The following is a 23,743-nucleotide window of genomic DNA, read 5'->3' as shown; positions in this document are numbered from 1 at the left end:
TGTTTCCCCTCTTTCGCGCCAGGATACTCTGGTAGTAACAGAGCGCGTTTTAAAACAGCTAAAAATAAAATTAAAATAAATAAATAAAAATAAAAAATAAAAGGTTTGCGACTTTTATTCATCAAGTAACTCTGTTATTGTATAATTTTCCTCAATTTGGGTGTATGCTATATTTACACCTGAGATACAATGGGCCGGTGTGAAAGTGTTTTTTTTCCCTTAGGCGGGGCCTCGTTAAGTTGCCCAGTGAGTGTGATATTCAGCAATAGTTGCGACAATCTAGGCCAATGTTCAAGCCCTTTAAATCTTTATTTCTCTGCAAAAACACAATAGATCTTGTCCCAGGGCCAACGAATTGTGCTTTAGGCGAATGCTCGTCATTATAACTAATTAAGAAAGTAAAATCGGCGTATGTACAAAAAGAGTTTTTGTGCTGTCTTTCTGAGACATACTTCTGGTAAGGCTACTGCTTTCATCCCTACCTGGTTGTTTTTTTTCTTATCACTCGTTTCACATTGTTCTAAATATGCTGCACAGTAGTCATTTTAGGAATGAATGTGCTTTTATTGCATTTATTAAATTTGCTTTTCAGGTTTGCAACTTTAGTTACAATAAAAACATCCCTTTGCCTCTGTACTACTTCTCTTACAAGGCTCTCATTTTGAGTTGTCTGGACTTCGGATCTATGCTTTTTATTCCAAAATTTGCATTTTCTGAATAAACTGCCTTTTGAGTAGGTAAGGAAACGAACAAACTCTTTCCCATTTAATTTGCAGCCAAGTACAGTGTAGCACAAAGTGATATAAAAAGTGGCACTGGATATTGCAGTACCCCAGCATCACTCAGCACCACCACAGCGCCACTCAGCATCACCACATCATCACTCAGCGCTACCCCAGTGCCACTCATCACCACCACAGCACCACCGCATCACTCAGCGTCACCCCAGCATCACTCAGCGCCACCACAGCATCACTCAGCACCACCACATTATCACTCAGCACCACCACATTATCACTCAGCACCACCACATTATCACTCAGCACCACCACATTATCACTCAGCACCACCACATTATCACTCAGCACCACCACATTATCACTCAGCACCACCACATTATTACTCAGCACCACCACATTATCACTCAGCACCACCACATTATCACTCAGCACCACCACATTATCACTCAGCACCACCACATTATCACTCAGCACCACCACATTTTCACTCAGCACCACCACATTATCACTCAGCACCACCACATTATCACTCAGCACCACCACATTATCACTCGGCACCACCACAGCATCACTCCGCACCACCACAGCATCACTCCGCACCACCACAGCATCACTCTGCACCACCACAGCATCACTCTGCACCACCACAGCATCACTCTGCACCACCACAGCATCACTCTGCACCACCACAGCATCACTCTGCACCACCACAGCATCACTCCGCACCACCACAGCATCACTCCGCACCACCACAGCATCACTCCGCACCACCACAGCATCGCTCCGCACTACCACAGCATCACTCCGCACCACCACATTATCGCTCAGCATCACCACAGCGCCACTCAGCACCACCACATTATCGCTCAGCACCACCACAGCGCCACTCAGCACCACCACAGCACAACCACAGCCTCACCACAGCATCACTCCGTACCACAACATCACCACCACAGCACCACTCAGCACCACCACAGCATCACTCAGCACCACCACAGCATCACTCAGCACCACCACAGCATCACTCAGCACCACCACAGCATCACTCAGCACCACCACAGCATCACTCGGCACCACCATAGCATCACTCGGCACCACCACAGCATCACTCGGCACCACCACATTATCACTCAGCACCACCACATTATCACTCAGCACCACCACATTATCACTCAGCACCACCACATTATCACTCAGCGCCACCACATTATCACTCAGCGCCACCACATTATCACTCAGCGCCACCACATTATCACTCGGCGCCACCACATTCTCACTCGGCACCACCACATTCTCACTCGGCACCACCACATTCTCACTCGGCACCACCACATTCTCACTCGGCACCACCACATTCTCACTCGGCACCACCACATTCTCACTCGGCACCACCACATTCTCACTCGGCACCACCACATTCTCACTCGGCACCACCACATTCTCACTCGGCACCACCACATTCTCACTCGGCACCACCACATTCTCACTCGGCACCACCACATTCTCACTCGGCACCACCACATTCTCACTCGGCGCCACCACATTCTCACTCGGCGCCACCACATTCTCACTCGGCGCCACCACATTCTCACTCGGCGCCACCCCAGCATCCCTCGGAGCCGCTCCAGCATCCCTCGGCACCGCCCAGCATCACTCGGCGCCGCCCCAGCATCACTCGGCGCCGCCCCAGCATCACTCTGCGCCGCCCCAGCATCACTCTGCGCCGCCCCAGCATCACTCTGCGCCGCCCCAGCATCACTCTGCGCCGCCCCAGCATCACTCGGCGCCGCCCCAGCATCACTCGGCGCCGCCCCAGCATCACTCGGCGCCACCCCAGCATCACTCGGCGCCACCCCAGCATCACTCTGCGCCACCCCAGCATCACTCGGCGCCACCCCAGCATCACTCGGCGCCACCCCAGCATCACTCGGCGCCACCCCAGCATCACTCGGCGCCACCCCAGCATCACTCGGCGCCGCCCCAGCATCACTCGGCGCCGCCCCAGCATCACTCTGCGCCGCCCCAGCATCACTCTGCGCCGCCCCAGCATCACTCTGCGCCGCCCCAGCATCACTCTGCGCCGCCCCAGCATCACTCGGCGCCGCCCCAGCATCACTCGGCGCCACCCCAGCATCACTCGGCGCCACCCCAGCATCACTCGGCGCCACCCCAGCATCACTCGGCGCCACCCCAGCATCACTCGGCGCCACCCCAGCATCACTCGGCGCCACCCCAGCATCACTCTGCGCCACCCCAGCATCACTCCACCCCAGCATCACTCTGCGCCACCCCAGCATCACTCCACCCCAGCATCACTCGGCGCCACCCCAGCATCACTCGGCGCCACCCCAGCATCACTCGGCGCCACCCCAGCATCACTCGGCGCCACCCCAGCATCACTCGGCGCCACCCCAGCATCACTCAGCGCCACCCCAGCATCACTCAGCGCCACCCCAGCATCACTCAGCGCCACCCCAGCATCACTCAGCGCCACCCCAGCATCACTCTGGAACACCCACAGCATTATTATGCGCCACCACAGCATTATTATGCGCCACCACAGCATTATTATGCGCCACCACAGCATTATTATGCGCCACCACAGCATTATTATGCGCCACCACAGCATCACTCGGGCCACCACAGCATCACTCGGGGCCACCACAGCATCACTCGGGGCCACCACAGCATCACTCGGGGCCACCACAGCATCACTCGGGGCCACCACAGCATCACTCGGGGCCACCACAGCATCACTCGGGGCCACCACAGCATCACTCGGGGCCACCACAGCATCACTCGGGGCCACCACAGCATCACTCGGGGCCTCCACAGCATCACTCGGGGCCTCCACAGCATCACTCGGGGCCTCCACAGCATCACTCGGGGCCTCCACAGCATCACTCGGGGCCTCCACAGCATCACTCGGGGCCTCCACAGCATCACTCGGGGCCTCCACAGCATCACTCGGGGCCTCCACAGCATCACTCGGGGCCTCCACAGCATCACTCGGGGCCTCCACAGCATCACTCGGGGCCTCCACAGCATCACTCGGGGCCTCCACAGCATCACTCGGGGCCTCCACAGCATCACTCGGGGCCTCCACAGCATCACTCGGGGCCTCCACAGCATCACTCGGGGCCTCCACAGCATCACTCGGGCCTCCACAGCATCACTCGGGGCCTCCACAGCATCACTCGGGGCCTCCACAGCATCACTCGGGGCCTCCACAGCATCACTGAACTCCACAGCATCACTGAACTCCACAGCATCACTCGTCGCCACCACAACATCACTGAACGCCACAGCATCACTGAACGCCACAGCATCACTCGTCGCCACCACAGCATCACTGAACGCTATTACAGCATCAATCTGTGCAACCATTCAACAACTGGTTCAAATATGTTCTCTCAATGTTTCAAGCTTTATTACAAATGTCACAAAAAGATGTGAAATATTCACTTTTGTTCTTGGATTTTCGTCACCATAAAATACACTGAACATAATCTTAACAAAAGTTATTTATAAAAGTTTAAGCTATTGCCATTATAAATTACAATACCTTTTATTTAAGCATTAATTATTTAAAAAAATTAAAAGCCACTGTTATTTGTAATATCAATACATCTAAGGCACGTAAATACAACACATATTGCATTACAAATGCTATAGGTGTCACATTTGCGAAAGGTATAACTATTGACATTGTAAATGACAGCTATTAATTTCGCTATTTTCAAAACTAACACACAAATAAAAAATGTGTCATTTACAATACCAATAGCTCAAACTTTCCTAATGCGAGACCTATTGCATTGCAAATGCTTGTTTTTCACATGCCTCCCCTCTTATGAGGAAGCTACATTGGCTTCCCATATCACAACGCTGTGCCTTCAAAATAGTGTGCCTCATTTTGAAATTCTTGCATGGCATTTGCCAAAAATGTGTCTCCATATTATCCACCTGCAATTTGCGTTTAGCTCACATGAACCTTCTGGTCCCACTGTCCTACAAATGGAAGCAGCCTAGCGGCTGCAGATTTGCGGTGCTAGTCCCCCACTTCTGGATCGCCTACTCCTTGATATCAGATCCTGTACAGATCTCCCGAGATTCAGGAGACTCCCTAAGACATTGCTGTTCACTCAGGCATATGAATAACTCGCCAGGACTCTGGCTACTCCTACATATAGTGCCTAAAAACCAACTTGTATATGTGCACTCTACTAATAGCTTTAACGTAACTGGTTGATTTGGGAAATTGCAAGTAACCAAAACTTTGGTTGCATTCTTATATTTCACTGTAAGAATCTATGTACAACATGGCCATTTTTTTGTAAGCATTTGAAAAATATTCAGATTTTTCTTTCTCTTTTGGTCATTTATATAATGATTTACAACAAGATGATGGATGTAATGCTGAAACTTTACAACCACTCACCCCCCCCCCCCCCCCCCCCCCATCAAGAGATCTGGGTTCAGCCATATGTTAATCAGTCTTGAACCTGCTCCTGGGGTGGGTTTCAGGGGTTCACCCCTCATCAGCCAGGCTAGCTTGTATTCAGTGGCAAAGTGAGCAAGGGACACAGTTCTTAGGAAATGTTTTCAGAGAAGGGATCTTCGGTACTCCCACTGAGTAAATGTCACTAAGAAAGTTGATGCATAATCATCGCCTCGGTCCTGACATGGGATTTACTGGTAGTCCCATGAATTAGTGCAGAGATCCTGGAGGGTTCATTGCAGTTGGTGGGGAATCGTTGCTCAGCGTGATACCCGGTGGCCTCCTGTCGAGCATCATTTCGTATATTCTGTTGCTGAAGATTTCTATGTGGTTTATCTTTCTAGGATTTTGAGCGCTCGAAAGCTTTCAGTTTTCTGAATGAAGTAAAGAAAAGATTCCAGACCACGTATGGCTCGCGAGCTCAGACAGCCCTTCCCTATGCCATGAACAGCGAGTTCTCCAGTGTACTGGCAGCACAGCTGGTAATTTACTTTCTCTTACATTTGGGTGTGTTAAGTGACAGACTCCCTGAAATCTATGCTGCGTGCATCTGCTGCGTCTCCCAGAGTTAGATCAGAGGGTCCCACAGCTCTCGGAGTGCAAAATTTGGAGCCTCGCTCTGCCCTCCCTTCAGATGTACTGATACTAGGGGTATGGGTTTCTCTAGGGGAGGAGTGAATCGGGCGGGGGGGGCTTTCACCAAGGACTACCAGTGGGACCCGGAGGGTCACACAAGAAATAGTAATTGCCAGGTGGCTCAGAACTTTATATCCGATTTCCCACACTATGCCAGTTTTCCTTCATATATCCAGACTGAGGGTATACTAGAAAACACAGAAATTGTTACCTTTAGGAAGTAAGAAACTGTTGAACCTGACTGGTGGCCCAAAGAATAAGAACTATTCTGATACTAGCAGTGGTGCAGAGACTTGTGCGATAGTCGCAGGTATAAGCTGAACCCCTCTGATAGGCCTGCTGAATGTTCAGCTTTCGCTCCATCCCGGTGCGGGGTGCCTCAATGAAATATGTTTGTTATAGCATGTCCTTGTAAACTCTGCCAGCTCAGCATGTTTAATGCTGCTGTTTCTTTGACTAGAAACACCACTCTCAGAGCAAAGAACCCGACCGCATAGTGGAAACCCAGGCCCAGGTGGATGAGCTGAAAGGCATCATGGTGCGCAATATAGGTAAGCCCTACACTGCACCGATTCAATACGTCACTGCTCCTCTGGGTATCTCTGGACTGATTGTGTACTCCGCAGAGGTATTATTGCTGACTTGCACGACCTCCTTGTGTCCCCTTCAGACCTTGTTGCGCAGAGAGGAGAACGGTTGGAGCTGTTGATAGATAAGACTGAAAACCTTGTTGATTCGGTAAGTATGAGCAAGTTTGTGAATATCTTATTACTGCGGAGTGGTGTTGCAGTGCCTCTCACTGGCTCTGACGTGTCGGGATATACACATGTACGGATTGTTGGTAACTCCAGGGGTACCTTTTGGGGTGTAGACGGTTATATGCATAAGTGTAGCTTTGAAGCTTATTTTCTGAATGTGTTTCCTTAGAAAGTCCTGTTCATTGGCTGATCTGAAAACATGTATGGTGGTGTGTCTATTCATTGCACTGCTGGGGTTCATTATAAGAATCAAGGGATTTAATCTGTAGATTACAGCATATTTTGAAGGAGACTAACCTCACCATATATTTTTGCAAGACATTTCAAGGTGCAGATTGGCGTGTTTGATTTTTTTCTCTCCAAAGTAAAGACTTGGCACCATTATTAATATTACAGACCTCCACAGAGACATCTTTCAGTAGAGGCAGAAACTGCATTTTTTATGGTGAGGGTGATTGTGTCTGTGTGGCTGTATATTTTACTTTAAAAGGATATTGCAAGTCACATTAGAGTACTTTGTACTCCTAAGCACTCTGCCGTTGGCCTCTCTCTCTAGGGCCACAGAACTCCTGGGTGATTTAAAATATCCTTAAATGTGTGATGGCAGAGAGTGCTTTATGTTGAGGTCTTTCAGGGAGTGTTGAAGAGTGCTGTGGATAGTTGGGGGATTAATAATGGAGGACATTGGAGACCTCAACGTTGTTTGTAATCTTCGAGGGGTTTTTCCTTGATGTACAGGGGACTCGCCGGAAGCCATCTCAGACGTCTCGGGCAGTGACATGAGTCATGAGCACCATCAAAAAGATCTCAAAGTGAATCCTCTGGCATGTCATTAATCACTGTCTGAAACATCTGCCCTTCAGGGCCAGCTCCTCTTTTAAATTAAAAAAAAAATTATTATACAAATGACATTGATAAACTACACAAAATATGTTCAGGTTACTGATTAATGTGCTTGTTGCTGAGCATGGATGATTTTGTGTTGCATTCTGCGTTGTGTCAAATAGACACATTGACATTTGTAGAAAGATTATGGACCATTCTGTATGCTAATTAGTTGTTATATATATATATATATATATACTTTAACGAATCAGAACATCTGAATCCTTCTCAAAAACGGAGTCCGGAAGTTGTCGGCCATATTGAGTTGGACGGGAAGCCCTAGGATGAATGCACATTTTCTGGGTATCCACAGCGCTCCAGTTCAGTGACTCGCAAACAGATCTGGTCGTGTCCCTTGGCTCTCTTTTGTTGCAGATTGCCTGAAAGCTGTCAAAATAGTAAATGGGTTAGAAATGCAACTTTGTCATGGGTGGAAATATGACCAATCTGGAAAATATGGACTTGGTATTTAAAAAAGGAAATGACGATCAATCATAATATATCTGAGGCAAAATTCCCTTAAAAAATTAATTTAGAAAAAATAGATAACATCCCACTGAAAAATAACAGTTGAGGGCCCAGCAGCAAAACATCCCCATACGTTGTTCCCCTGCACTCTGAATGACTGGAACCAAGCCATACCTGGCAGATGAGCCCTAATCAGGATGAAGCTGGTCCTAGACTGTTAATGGATCAGGGGCAAGACTGATTTGCCTGTAGCTGGGTCCAAACTGAGGTGACCTTATATGCAAAGTAACGATGGACTGGGGCGGAGCTCGAGTAATTGCCAGTGGCTGAGATTAATTCAAGCATTCATCCATGACTTGTTATGTACTTTAGGAAGTAGACAAGCAGCACTCGTGCAAATCCTATAGCACTTCTGTTTTTTCTTTCCTTGTATTTCGGAAGGTGCCTGGCTCCCATCGGACCTTGCTTTCTGACTCCATAGAGTCTTTCTTATATGTTTGTTTTTGTATTTCTTGATATTTATTTTAGTTAATTTTACTTCCTAGGTAGTGTGAGGCAAGGGAACTTGATCTCAAAAACAGGATCTGCCAGGATCCGGTTAGTGCTTTTTAATTGCCCTCTCGACCCTTATTTTATTCTGCGTTTTTACGAGTAGTCTTGTGACTAGCGCAGGTAGCATTCTAGTCTTTTATTCTGCTGGACCACGTCCCCTCGCCAGGACGAAGGGTTTTAAAAACAGAGCTGTGGCACATCTGCGCAGCTGGCGCTCTTCTGGCGTGCCATAGGCAAACCCATCTGCGCCCGGACCATACCCAGCCCCATCCTGCCCAGCCCCACCCTCCTTCGGTCGGATAACTCTTACCTCCGATCAGATATAGTCGCCAAGAACTCCTTGACCTTAAAGGTAAGACTAATGATCCACATGCAACAACATTTAGTAAACCAGTGTTTGTGATAATGCATCCCAATCTATAAATAACATAAGTTTGTCTACTCCTGTATGTCCCTCTCCTCTTGGGCAGATTGTTAAATTATTTGACTAAATTTCTGACCTATAAAATGTATTTTTTGATGTACGCTCCCTACCCAGACACAAATTAGATATCTTTGATTTCCTCACGGATTTTGATTCTGACGCCATTTTTCCCATCGAAGTTTGGCTTCAGGATAACTCGTTACCCGGCATTGCCAAACCAATTCTAGCAGTGTTTTGTAGTACAGTACAGTGTGTGCAGCAAGCTGATATTTAGTTCTACATGCCCGACCTACCTTGACCTATATAGCCAGTATGACTTAACTCACTGTTGTGGTGGTTTGCCTCAACAGATTATCCATTTTACATGGTTGCTGATACTAGTTGTTAGACTCAATAATTATGTTCAAGAAATGAAATTTGAGTGGGATACAAGACTGAATCCAAATGTCCCTGTTTCTAGCAAAGTGTCATGTGCAGGGTGCTCTCAGCAAAGTGGGCTGGTCCTGTTAGCAGCTGGAAACATCATAAATTCCATACTAGTGACAATATTTTAGCATTTGTCAATTATGTAAAATCCACCCATATTTCACCTTCCCCACATTCATTAAATTAAATTGTAATGAGCTATTTGCCACTAAATCAGTGTATCAACGGGTGGAAGTCCATAGATAAGGCTCAGATACAATGTTTGATCAATTGGAATACTAGCTTCATAACATGTACGTTGAGGCCGTGAACATTCTCTTAGCTGAAAGAAGGAAGTGTGGAGCATAGTATGTGGCAATACCTTGCAGGCCGAACGTCGAGAGAAATGTGGGAGTTCAGTTGGCCCTGATGCTTTTTCAATCAGATTATCAGCAGAATAAAAGTTTTAAAGTTATTCCTAAATTGAGGGAACTAGTGGAGAAGTGTGATCTTCTCTTTCAGATATTCCAGATAGATGGTGCAAACAAGGACAAAGTTTGGATTAACATTTATTAATGTATGTTTTGCAAGAATTTGAGCTGAAGGATGTAGTGTCTTAGGTGCCTATTGAAAGGTGTAACTGGCTTCAGTTTTTTTATTTGATTTATTTATAAAGTTTTATATGGCATGAACATGACCCTTGAGGGTTTCAGAATGCCTTGCAAATGGTCAGGAAAGGAGAAACAGTTTGAGCAAAACAACAACCTATTTGAGAATGGTACAAGTTGTATTAATTCTTCAGGTCAGGGAGGAGACCACCACAAGGACCAGGATGAAAGATCAACAAACAAGAAAGTAACCAGCGAGTAATGAACATAGGTGTAGACATTGCGCCACATTGGAGCCCGGTGAGTAGAGTTCGTGGGTTCTAGGTCAGTCGAGGGTTTCAGTCTGATTTCAGGGGATAGGGAGTTTCAAATTCTCAGGGCAATACGCTAGAAAGCTCAGTTGTAGGTTTTCTTATTGGAAAATTTCTGTGGTTTCTACAATAAGGTGCTGCAGCCACAAGGTAACTCCAGTTTTTGCGCAAGGTACCTCGGGGTGTTGAAGTGTAGGGCTTTATGGGTCATGCAAGCAATTTTTTAACTATAACTTTACCTCATATGGGAGCAAGTTGAGAAATTTCAAATCGGGAGCGATGTGGTTGTTTCTTTTAGCTCCTGTGATGAGCCATGCAGCAAAGAGGCCCTTAGTGGAGCCAACTTATATCTAGGGAGGCCCCATAGGGTTGTACTTACTTAGTCCAACCTAGAAATCACTTGAACAGTTTACTTGAAGACATGAAGGGGCAGGAAAGGTTTTCTTCATATGGTAGTTTGCTCCTTTAATGGCTGTTCCTGCATGTTCAAGTTGTTGTCAAGCATTATTCCCAGTGATATTGTGGAGTCCATAAGTTGTGGTAAGCAGTTAAGAGCTGTAAGTTGCTTCCACCATTCTTCGATGTCGGGTGACTGTTGCGGTGTGGGGCGATTAAGAGGAAATCTGTTTTGAGAGCATTTTAGTATGAGGGGGTTGCAGGTTAGGCAGTTTGAGGTTTTTTGTAGAGCATTAGTGGGAGACTGAATATCTTCGAGGGAAGAGATTTTCACATACAGCTGCATCTCATCAGCATACATGTGATAGTGGAGGTTTGATAGATTCAGAATTTCAATTAAAGGCTCCATGAACAAGTTAGAGAGCAGATGAGAGCGAGAATCCCTGTGGGACCCCTTATGTGACCGCAATATTCCACACCCACCCTACCCACCATCACACAAGCCTATCACCTTCAACTGCGGACTCATCATCGCCAGATCTTTAGCATGTCATGGACAAGATATCCATGACCTCATACTTTCTCACGACCTAGACGCCCTTTTCATCACCGAAACCTGGCTAAATGACGCGTCCAACCCCGACTTGGCAACCGCCCTCCCTTTCGACTTTACCATCCATAGGCGGGATAGACCCTGCGGTAGGGGAGGAGGGTTAGCTATCATCATTAAGAAATCCTTTATGTGCCACACATTTGATCTGGCCTTGCTCAAGGACTGTGAGGGCATAGGCTTTGTGATTCAAATCAACTCCTCCACCTCCTTTTCAGGAGGACTCGTCTATCGCCCCCCTGGAAACGCAACGCCTTTCTTGGATTCCCTTGACGAAACTCTTGGATCACTTATGAACCACTATCCCACCTTCACTCTTCTCGGTGATTTTAATCTTCATTTGGAATCCTGCGTAGACCCTCACACTTCAAATTTCCAACAATCACTTGATATTTTTGGCCTCTCTCAATTGGTTACTCCCCCTACGCACCGGGCTGGCCACACGCTAGATGGCATCTGTACAAATTCAATCACTCTACCTGTATCTCTCCCAATCCCAATCCCACAAATATGGACTGACCACTGTTTTATACCTTTTTCTATCAAGGCAAAACCTTTATCGCAACCGAACACTAAGCGCTCCCCCACCCCCTTCTCGACCAACTGGAAGAAAGTGGCTGAGCGCATTAAGTTGAACCCCCAGCCCCTTGCCCCCCCCTCCCACCATCGTCAGAGACGTATCGCAAGACTCAAAAAACTTCCATATGTGGATTGATAGACTGGTTTCGGCCAACTCCAACCCAATCAATCAAAAATCAGTCCCCCGCAAAAGAAAGCCCAATGCCCCCTGGTATACCCAGGCCCTTACCGAAAGCCACCATATGTGCAGGGTCCTTGAAAGAGAGTGGAGGAAAACTTACGATCATACTTCCAGAACCCTATACATCCTGCAGAGGAAACAATACCTCTCCAACATAAAAAAAGCTAAAAAGGAGTTCTTTACCACAGCCATAGAAGTAGCCAAACAGAAACAACATACCATTTTTAATATAGTCAAGTCGTTCACCCACCCCAAGGCCCTTGCACTGGAAATTCCTCTATCCCAAACCCTTTGCGATCAAATTGCTGATTTTTTTCATCGAGAAAATCAATAACATTCATAAGGATTCCCCCCCCCCCCCCCCCCCCCCCTCAATCCCCTTACAAGCTGCCGACACTAATTCACCCTCTTTGGGTAATTTCTCAACAGTTTCTCTGTTACAAACACAGAAGGCCATCATGACCTGTAGATCGGGAGCCCCCACGGACTCCTGTCCCCCGAGTATCCTCCACCATCTCATTGAGGCCGTCAACCCCCCAATCAATACCATTGTTAATCAATCCCTCAGCTCAGGCATTGTCCCCGCTGAATGGAAGAAGGCCATTGTTAAGCCTCTAATGAAAAAACAAAACAAATCCCCGACAGATCTATCCAATATGCGCCCAATCTCCCTACTTCCAGCACTAGGCAAAATCACAGAGCAGCTAGCACACGAGGAGTTAAAAGCCTTTGTGGAAAACAATCACATTCTGCACCCACAGCAATCAGGTTTCCGCCCTGGCCACTCCACCGAAACTGCATTGATTGAGCTATCGGACACCATTAAGTTCTTGCAGGATGAGGGGAAACATGCTGTACTCATCCTGCTCGACTTAACCGCAGCATTCGATACCATCTCACATGCCATTCTCATTAACAGAATGCGCGAGATTGGTGTGACGGGTACTGCATTAATATGGATAACATCATTCCTATCCAACAGATCACAAACAGTTTCACTAGGCCCCTTTCTCTCTGGCGAAAGACCCACTACTTCAGGTGTGCCCCAGGGGTCCATACTTAGTCCACTCTTTTTTAATATCCACATGGCCCCCCTGCTCACACTGATTGAATCCCACGGCATCCTCGTAACATCTTATGCTGACGACACCCAACTTGTCGTCACCATAGATAAAAAACACTCCGATGCTGCCCTCAGATTTCAGAATTGCCTCTCCCAAGTCTTTTCTTGGCTCAACAATAACCATCTCAAGTGCAATAGCGCCAAAACTGAAATTATACCCTTAGGCGAAGACAACCTCTTTTCTCCAAAAGACTGGTGGCCTCAACACTCTGAAGCCCCGCCGAGTGCGGTGTCCTCAGCCCGCAATCTGGGTGTCCAATTCGACTTGTCCCTCAGTTTTGACGATCATGTGCGCATCACTGCAGGGTGCTGTTTTAATCTCATTAGACAGCTGAAGAAATTCTTCGACTTTCTTCCTATCTCAGCCAGGAAATCAGTCGCTGTGGCCCTGATCCTATCCCGGCTGGATTACTGTAATGGCCTCTTGGCAGGAATAAAGAAGTCCACCCTCAAGAAACTGCAAAGCGTCCAACACGCAGCGGCCAGGCTGGTTCTTAAACTCCCAAGAAGGTCCTCGGCCTCTGCAGCCCTCAACACTCTCCATTGGCTGCCCCTTCAGAAAAGAATCCTCTTTAAACTCCTTGTCACGGTTTTCAAAGCCACCAGGAACACAGGCCCTTTTTATCTAGCTAAGCGCTTTTTGCGCTATACTCCATCGCGCTGCCTGAGGTCATCAGGAGCTAATCTGGTTACTATACCCAGAATCAAGCTAAAAACGAAAGGTGGAAACTTTTTCATTCCTGGCGGCTAAGGCATGGAACGGCCTCCCCTTCAACCTTAGGCACGCTCCCACAGAAAGCCTTTTCAGGAAACTCCTGAAGACTTGGATATTCTCTCAGCCTGATTCATCGGTTCTCGCAGCCATCTGATCCATGCTTCACCAAGCTGGTTCTTCTGTTTGCTCAGCGCCAAGATGCTCCTTCCGGAGCGATAGTTGCGCTATACAAATCCCAATAAATATCAAAATATCAAAATACCCTGATAGCCTCATCCTACGTTGCAGCAGATCTAGTAAGCCGTCATCTTTGACCGTATCTAAAGCTAACAAGAGATTGAGGAGGATTAGAAGGCAAGATGAAATGTGATCCGGCACTGTTAGCACGTCGTCAACTCTGTGTGTAATGAAAGATTGTACTGTGGCCCTGACGGAAGCCGGATGGGAATTGATCTAATAGACTGAATTGTTCTATGTGGATGTATAGTTGGACATGGACACATTTCTCAAGGAGTTTCGCCAGAGTCGAAATGTTGGGGATTGGTCTGATATTGCTTAAGTCCTTATGATTAGCCATGTTTTTTTTTTTTAGAATAGGGGGTTACCTGCCCAGACTTTAGGCAGTTTGGTTGAAATATAATTTGATGTTTGGGGAATTCTTGATTTGAGAGTTAGAAATTGCACCAATAAAATATTGTTGTACAGAGATGATTTTGCCGCAAAAAGTGACTTTGTCATTGTCTAATATTAAAGAGCGTCTGGGTTATTTTATCCAGGGTGAAAAGAGGACTCAAAGTAACTTTCTTTAGATGCAGAGCTGATGCGCTTATGAATAATTTGATAGCAAGTTGTACCTTGCATCTTTTTTTTTTTAGACATTTGTCGTTTAACCAATTTCTTACTGTGCTTATTTTAAAACTAGAGCTTTCCTTGTACAATTGGGCACTAACTTTGTGGGCATGCTTGATCAGCTTACAAAAATCAATAGAGTGGCCCACTTCCTACATACTATGCTACAGTTCTTCGCCAAGTTGTTGGGTTTTTCAGAAGGGGCAGGGGAGGCCATCCACATCGGGAGATATAATGCCAGCGTTTTTTAATTCTTTATTTTCTGTTGCTATTTCCAAGGCTTTGTAGGTTTCCCCCATCATTCCAAAAAGGCAGTGGTTCAAACAGAACTTAATAGAGGTGAATGGTCTGTGAGGTGAAGGATCGATCGCAAAATGACGGACATATAAACAATGTCTGAATGTGAGAATAATTTGTCCTGTGCAGTTTTTCTTCTGGTTGTGGAAAACAAAGTTGGAAGACAAGTTACTATTAAAAGATGCAATTGAGACAATCTGTTGAAACCATGTCTTCTTATCTGTAGGGAGCCTGCATGTTGACCAGTGTGATTCCAACTTAGTGTAGACTGATATCCTGTTGTCCCTAAACTCTTTATTAATTGTTGTCTATTTCTCCTAGTCTGTCACATTCAAAACCACCAGCCGGAGCCTGGCCCGTGCAATGTGTATGAAGAACATGAAGCTGACAATCGTCGTCATCATGATAACAATTGTAAGTGATCAGCAGCCAGTGTGCACAACGTGTGTGTGGAGTCTGTTTTCTGCCTTCCTTTGTTCCACTCTCCACATTTCTGACCAACTTGGGTTGAATGGGCAAGGATCAGACTTCTGTGTGTAGAGCCGGCAGATTTTATGTTTAGGTTCTGTTGTGAGGCTGGTATCCATTCACACCACAGGATGTATCCATACAGCAACTGGGTGAACGTCTTGGTGCTTCCACATACACAGCTTCCTTTTGTGGTGAGCTCCAGCTTCCAGTGTTTAAACTTAGTTCTATTCTAAGGCTTCTCTGGCCACCAGCGTTCCTCATAGTGTTGCAACCCTCGGAGATCACAACTTCATGTTGGAGTACAGCCATGTGTATTCGTATAGTGCACAACTCACCCGGGAGAGTATCCTGCTACTGAAGCAGAAGCTGTGTGGACTGAGCCAAGGTCGGCGCTAGGCGAAGAGCCAGGTCTTCAGATTCTTGCTTAATTCAAAAAGTGAGGAGGAGGCTCCTATGTACAGTATCTGGTTCTGCACATGCAGAGGGTTGTGCGAGAGTGCAGCTGATCGGAGGTGTCTAGCAGGTTTGTGGAAGTTTATGTAGTTGAAGTATGTGAGGCCAAGGTTGTGCAAGGCTTTGTATGTGTGCATGAGGAGTTTGAAGTGTACTCGTTTGTGGATTGGGAGCAGGTAGAGCGCTTACAGGTGCGGGTTGAAATGAGTTCTGGGGAGAGGTTAAGGGTGAGCCTGGCTGCTGAGTTTGTTATGGTCTGGAGTCTTCTGGTCAGTTGAGTGTTGATTCTAGCAGAGTACGTTACCCTACTCCAATTTACCTGTGGTGAGGGCTTGGGTGATGGTTCTGCTTGTGTTGGTGGGGAGCAATTTGAATATATTCTTGTGTGTGGAAGCAAGAGACCGAGATTGTATCCACTTGGTGGATCATGGTGACTTGGTTGTCGATTACTATTCCTAAGTTCTTTGCCAAGAGCGATGCGGTTCTGAGGAGATGGAGTCGAAGAGCGAGGTGTCTTTGCCAAAGATGACTACTTTTTCTCCAGTATTGGATCTTTCATAGATTTACATTTACATGCTTGAATCATTCCCCGTCGTTGAAGTGAAAGTCCCATGGTACAACTATAAAAGCAGTGGAACGTTAAACATAATAATCTAAATTGGAACCTTCTACGGCATCTCCTCCGGTTTCTCCCAAATTAAAAAAAAAACATTGTCCGCACCATAGATGAAGAAATAGTCTGTGAGTGCCCCATCCAGAAGAAATAGTCTACTGTGCTGTCGACATCAGCATCAACCACGACGACCGTGATGACTGTGATAGTCATCTGTTCACAGGCGAAAACGGCGATAATACGGTCAACTATCAAGTTAGTCTTTGCTACGGCAACACCGTCTACGATGAATACAATACAGTCTACAAAGCCTGTAAAACCATCATTGATGAGGCAAAAACGAAAGAAAGTGGGTAAAGCCGTTTATTTAATGCCAGAACACACAACTCCTAGTAGAGTATCCCCCTTACCACCTATTCATTTCCTAAATGGGGACGAGTCTGATGATGATGATGGTCCGTTTGATGAGTCTCAGTCCACCGGAGCTGGATGTCAAGTACCAGCAGGATGAAGAGTAAGAAGGCGATACTTTCTATGGCCAGGAGTATTATCCTCCTCAACAAGAGCGGCTACGCTACACAGATCAATTCCAATTGTATCTGCAACAACAATTCTAGGACAACATGGTATGTGTACCAAAAACACTAGTGTCAGACTTACGACTGATGCTCACAGACTGCTACAAACAAATGATTCCCAGCTACATTGACCTCACCTAGGCAGGTTTCATGCCTCCTCAAACCCCACAAATACAGCCTTCCACTCCACAAATGCTGCGTAATATACGAAGAGCCACTTTTCAAAGGCATACACCTGATAGTATGTCTTCAGATGAAGAAAGAGAGGAAGGGGATGTGGGAGATGTACATGCTGAGTGGGATGTTTATTAATTCCGCCTCCATCATCTTCCACAACTTCCACAGCCGGATAAAGGCTGTCTCCACCTGGATGAAAAACAGTTGCCTCAAACTCATCCCCTCAGCTTGGGATGACCTCTGGTTGTCCTCCGCACTGATTACCCTGCCCACAGACCATGCACGAAGCCTCAGCACACTTGTCAGCATGGATCCTGAACTCAATGAGCTTGCACACTTGAACATTCCAAGAGAATGCAAAGACATTCTTGCAAAGCTAGAGCAGATTGTACAAACAAGATTTACAGACTTAAATGGAAGCGCTTTTGTATCTGGTGTCAACAGTCAAAAATACACCCTATATCCTCTTCACTGGAGCAAATGTTTCCTTATTACATCTGACACAGTCGGGTCTCATTCATGCCTCAATTAAAGTTCACTTGGCCGCCATATAACTTTTAACAAGGTTGTCATCACCGCCTTCATTATGGTCTAGCAGGCTCATCAAAGAATTTCTCAAAGGGCTTTTTTGAGTTTATCCGCCAGTAAAGCATCCTCCTCCACTCCAGCAATCGAATATTTATTTATGGATTTATAACGCGCCGGAATCACACCCGAAGGTGTACAGGACTCTCCCAACTGATGAAGAGCCCATTTGAGCCTATACACAAAGCAGATGTGGCACTCTTACTTGGCGTTCAGACCGGCTCAAAGAGTCGGTGAAATGCAAGCATTCACCATTCTGGATTCTTTCTGCAGTTCGGAAGTGATAGAGTAATGCCATGAACAAATCCAAAATTCATTCCAAAGGTGCCATCAGAATTCCATTTAAATGAATATTTAGAGTTAGACATTCTTTCCAGCTCGAAAAGGTGTAGCAGAACGAACATTACATTCTTTGGATGTTAAAAGATGCTTAAAGTTTTATCTTTCCAGAGCAAAACAATTTTGTAAATCAGATCAATTGCTAGTAGAATGCAGTGCTCCTAGGGAAGGTGATCCCCTCTCTAAACTAGGTATTGCAAGATGGATGGCGACAGCTGTACATGTGTCATCAACAAACTGGCAGTCCTTTACAGACTAAAGTGCGAGCTTAGTCTACTAGAAGTGTATCCGCTTCTACAGCTTTGTTTGCCGGTGTATCAATACAAGATATCCGCAGAGTAGCAACATGGAAGGATAGACAAAACGTTTACGCAGCACTGCTGCTTGGATTTTAAAGAGCTCAGAGATGCTGCAGGGGGCCAGGCGGTGTTAGGTCATCTTTTCCAGTAAAGATGAGCTCTCATAGTGAGTTATACCCCGCCATCCGCTAAACATTGTGCAGTTTAACATTACATATGTTGATATATATGCACATATGTGATATGCGGTTTAACTGCTATTTATTCTGATTCAAACATATGGCTCTATGAAAGATCCAATCCTGGAGAAGAAAAAAAGTTACGTATCTGTTACTGTGGTTCTCAAGTATTAGTATCTTTCTTAGATTCATATGCGACTGTCACCTTTCGGTCACAAGAAGGGAAGGAGCCAAGACTAGAGGGCGACTGTTTATCTAATTTATTGTGGGTTACAGTTTGTAAAACACCAAAACAAAGTCTTTTTGTTAGACACGAGGTCAGTCGTAAGGTCGAAGTCCTCGGGGCACTTCCTGGGGCACTTCCTGGGGCACTTCCCGGGTCAGGGTCCGGGAATCTCCAGCACATGGAAGGAAAGAAAAATATGTGGCTTTTAGTGTCGTGTTCCGATTTACTAGAATGCTCGGAAACAGGGAGGGGGTGAGGGATAAAGGAATAACCACCACCACATTCAGTGCGTTGTGTTTGGCTTGGCTAAACTAAGTGCCCCGGTGATTACCCGGTTTCCTATCCCGACCCTCCCTTCTTGAAATTCAGTAAAGAACCCAAACGAGCACGCACCTGGGAAAGCCACGCGTCCTCCTTCGCGTGGCTGGGCGAAACACGGTGTCGTTGGCCTCCTGGCTTTACAGCTACCTCCGTCCACTCTTCCTCGGATACCGGTCCGGCACCTTCTCCGCTCCTGGTGTCGTCCACGTCCAAGGATTCCGTCTTCCCGGTACTTCCCGTCCTCCTGGTCGCGTGGTCCTCCTGGCGTCTCACTTCTTCCTCCCACGTCGGACAACCAGCGTCTTCCTGGTCTCCTCTCATATGGTGAGAGGCCGTTCCTGATAGGCCCGCAAAGTCAGGTGGTCCAAATGCGAAGCCGTCATCACGAACACACAGGCTGTCCTTAAAGGGCCCGTAGTAATCCGCCTGTTGAGGAGACGGACAATCAGTTAGCCCTGCCGGGGCTGAGCATGGGACCCCCTGACAAACCCCTCCCCCAGACTTTTCCCGTTCGGGGGAAAGTGGATAGCGAGACAAATAGTCAGCATTCGTTTGAGCCGTACCCTGTCGGTGACATACTTCAAAGTCATACGGCTGCAGAGACAAAAACCAACGTAGAATGCGCTCATTGCGTCCCTTGTTTCGCTGGAGCCACTGCAAAGGGGCATGGTCAGAGTACAGTGTAAAACGCCGACCGTCCAGATAATAATGAAGCTTCTCAATGCTCCACTTTACAGCAAGGCACTCCTTTTCAATGGTGGGATACACTGCCTCCCTGGGGAAAAGTTTCCTGCTCAAATATAGTATCGGACGCTCCCTACCATCCTGATCTAATTGAGACAGTACAGCCCCCAGACCCACCCCAGAAGCATCTGTTTGCAAATAGAAGGGTTTGTCGAAGTCAGGAGTGATTAAGACTGGAGCCGAGGAAAGAACATCCTTCAGTGCCTGAAAAGCTGCCTGAGAGGAAGGTTGTTTGAACGGAACAGAAGAGGCAGTCTTCTTCAACATATCCGTCAAAGGAGCTGACATAGTGGCAAAATGAGGTATAAACCGTCTGTAGTAACCTACTAACCCAAGAAAAGCTCGGAGGTCACGTCTATTTCGAGGAAACTCCTGTTGTTGTATAGCCTTAACCTTTTCTTGTTGAGGAAACAACTGGCCGTTACCCAGCATGTACCCAAGGTACTTCACTTGGGAAAAGGCAAAACGGGATTTCTTGGCATTAATATGGAGTCCTGCCTTTTCTAAAGCCATTAGGATTTGACTCAAGTGTTGTAAATGAGTCTGCCAATCTGGACTATGGATAACGATGTCATCAATGTATGCAGCCGCAAAATGTCCATAGGGGGCCAATACTGTGTCCATAAGACGTTGGAACGTAGCAGGGGCTCCATGAAGTCCAAAGGGTAAGACAGTGAAATGAAAGAGACCATCAGGGGTGGTGAACGCCGTCTTTTCCTGATCTTTAGGAGAAAGAAGCACCTGCCAATAGCCTTTGGTGAGGTCAATGGTTGTTATGTATTGAGCCTCCCCAAGGCGCTCTATCAACTCATCTACCCTAGGCAAGGGATATCCGTCTTGTTTGGACACCTTGTTCACTGCCCTAAAGTCAATGCAAAACCTCTTGCTTCCGTCAGGTTTTGGCACCAAGACCACTGGGGAAGACCAGTTACTTTTGGAGGGTACAATGATCCCGGCTTCCAACATTTTCTGTACCTCCTCTTTTATCACTGATCTCCGTGCTTCGGGGACCCGATAGGGTTTCTGTTTTACTACTACCCCCGGGGCTGTCGGAATATGGTGTTCAGCCAAAGTAGTTCTACCTGGCTGATCCGAGAATATAGCCTGGTGTTTTAACATTAACTCCTGCAATTCTTTTTTCTTAGAACCTGTAAGGTCAGGGTTTACCACTGCATGCTCGATGGTATGAACAGGTGGTGTCGCTAGAGACACAGTCACATGAGATTTTGGCGGGGTACCTAACCACTTCTTCAATAGATTAATGTGGTAAATCTGGGTTCGGGAAGGAGATAGTTGCAACGTATACGTGGTCCTACCGATTTTCTTGACTATCTGAAAAGGACCTTGCCACTCCTTCCGAAGTTTGTGAGTAGAGGTAGGAAGAAGGACCAAAGCCCAATCACCTACGTCCAACTCTCTCCACTTTTTGCCTTTATCATAAAAGGTCTTTTGTTTGTCTTGCGCTTTTTCTAGAGTTTCATAAGACAGGGTCCTCAACTTGTGCAACCGGGACTTCAGCTGTTGGGAGTAGTCCAACAACTCTTCAGCATCTTTTGAGCTAGTCTTTTCCCAGCTATCCCTGGTTATTTCTAGCAATGTACGAGGTTTCCTGCCAAACAATAACTCGAAGGGTGTGGTCCCTAAACTGCTTTGGAACTGGCTTCTTAACACATACAAAGCCAATGGTAGAAGTTGGTCCCACTGTTTACCGTCTCCAGTCAAAAGCTTCTTTAGAGTCGTTTTGATTAACCCATTGTAGCGTTCTACCAGACCATCGGTTTGTGGGTGGTATACCGATGTACGAAGATGTTTGATATTGAGGATATTACAGACCTGTTTCATGAGGCGAGACACAAACGGTGTCCCTTGGTCTGTTAGAAGTTCTTTAGGAAATCCCATCCGTGTAAACAACTCTACCAGTTTTTGTGAAATGGCACTAGTGGTGGCTGCTCGTAATGGGAACGCCTCCGGATAACGAGTAGCATAATCAACTATTACCATAACATATTGGTAACCTCTGTGTGACTTCGGTAAAGGTCCTATGATGTCTAACCCTATCCTTTCAAAGGGTTTACCAATGATTGGAAGTGGAACAAGGGGAACCTTAGGGGGAATGTACGGGTTCCTTTTCTGACAAATCTGGCATTCTTGACAATATTCCTTCACTTGTGCATACACCCCGGGCCAATAGAAATGCTCAATGATAGAATTAGTGGTCTTTTCGGCACCAGAATGACCTGCTAATAGATGAGCATGAGCATAAAACATTACTTGCTCACGGAACATAGTAGGAACTATTAGCTTTGGGGTAGCCTGACTCTGCCCTATTCTGTATAGAAGACCATTTTGTTCTACAAAACAAGGATAAGTAAGGGTGTTCTGATTCTTATTGTCCTGCGCGTTTTTCCAAGCAGTTGCCAAGGAGGCATCATTTAGCTGAGCAGCCCTAAAGTTGGTATCGGTAGACCAAGGTTCTTCTGCTAATAGCCCTTCCCTAACCCCACTTCTGCCTTGCTTCTCTAAAACTTCTGCCATCAAAGTAGAAAACCACTTATTGTCTGTGCCTATAATGAGTGGTTCGGGGAGTTTAGGAAGGATTCCTACTTCACACTGTACTTGGGTTCCCTTTTCTGTTGTTATCGTGACCCTAGCTAGGGAATAAGTACGGATATCCCCATGCACACATTTTATCCGTACACTACGATTCAAAAGCAAAGAGGAACTACTCAGAGTGTCTTTCCGTATTACCGAATGGCGACACCCCGAGTCTAGCAGGGCACGGGTTTTCTTACCGTCTACCAAGACACTTACATAAAATGCGGGACCAGTCTCTTGTGCATATAAGAGAGCACGCGGAGCATACCCCACTTCCATGGGCTCTTCCTCCTTCTCTCTTTTTTTTCGACAGTACTTGGCAATATGTCCCCACTCGCCGCATTCATAACACTGAGGACTCGTAAAGACCGGTGGCTCGGGCTTCAACGGTTTAGATTTTATGGGTGGAGGCTCATTTATCGGTTTGTACGTTTTTTTCTCAGGTTTCGCAAAGGTTTTATTCACAACGGGTTTTTTGGTATCACGAAAAACGGGCCTAGTTTGGGCTCTCGCATAGGAATTCGCCATTTCAATAGCGTGTTCCAGGGTCAAACCTGCATGCTGCCGTAGCCATCTTTGTGTTCCATAGGGCAATACTTCAAGAAATTGTTCCAAATAAATTTTATTCATGACATTGTCGATATTCCCTTCCTGTGGCTTTAACCACCTATCGGCAGCGTCTTTCAGTTTATAAAAAAGAGTTTTGGGAGCATCAGTTGGAGTTCCTCTTTCTTGTCGAAACTTTAACCGATGAGTCTCATCATCGACTCCCAATCTATCAAGGATTATTTGTTTCACATGTCCGTAAGCTGCAGTTCCATCCTTGTTTGCTAACTGATAAGCTGCCTGGGCTTCTCCTGTAAGGAGGGGCGCTAAATAAAAGGGCCATCTCTCACCTGGCCATGCACTAGCTCGGGCTGCCCTTTCGAAATTCAAAAAAAATGAAACAGGATCGTCTCCGGGAGTATATTTCTGGAGCGGCACTACTGCCCCTGGTGGGTGTGCAGCTCTACTTTGACCCAAAACTGCCAGCAGTTGCGTTTGACCCTCTGATAGTTTGGTAAGGTGATCTGCCTGTGTCTGTATAGACGCGGTGAACGTGGCTCTATCACTGTCCGCTTGCTT

The 23,743-nt window shown here is 46.5% G+C and overlaps 1 protein-coding gene across 2 annotated transcripts in view; it reads left to right on the top strand.

Annotated features, from left to right (window-relative positions):
* VAMP7 (vesicle associated membrane protein 7) overlaps positions 1-23,743 on the top strand; it is a 100,761-nt gene that overhangs the window by 63,437 nt on the left and 13,581 nt on the right. For both annotated transcript variants that reach the window (XM_086942218.1, XM_086942219.1), the window contains exons 4-7: positions 5,586-5,723; positions 6,338-6,428; positions 6,548-6,615; positions 15,360-15,452. In XM_086942218.1, coding sequence (XP_086798344.1) covers positions 5,586-5,723; positions 6,338-6,428; positions 6,548-6,615; positions 15,360-15,452 — 390 coding nt within the window. The remainder of the gene's footprint in view (positions 1-5,585; positions 5,724-6,337; positions 6,429-6,547; positions 6,616-15,359; positions 15,453-23,743) is intronic.

The sequence above is a fragment of the Lissotriton vulgaris genome, chromosome 10 (genome assembly GCF_964263255.1).
Source record: "Lissotriton vulgaris chromosome 10, aLisVul1.2, whole genome shotgun sequence".
Classification (NCBI taxonomy): domain Eukaryota; kingdom Metazoa; phylum Chordata; class Amphibia; order Caudata; family Salamandridae; genus Lissotriton; species Lissotriton vulgaris.
The sequence above is the reverse complement of the archived record's forward strand: the minus strand, read 5'-3'. Positions and strand labels throughout refer to the sequence as shown.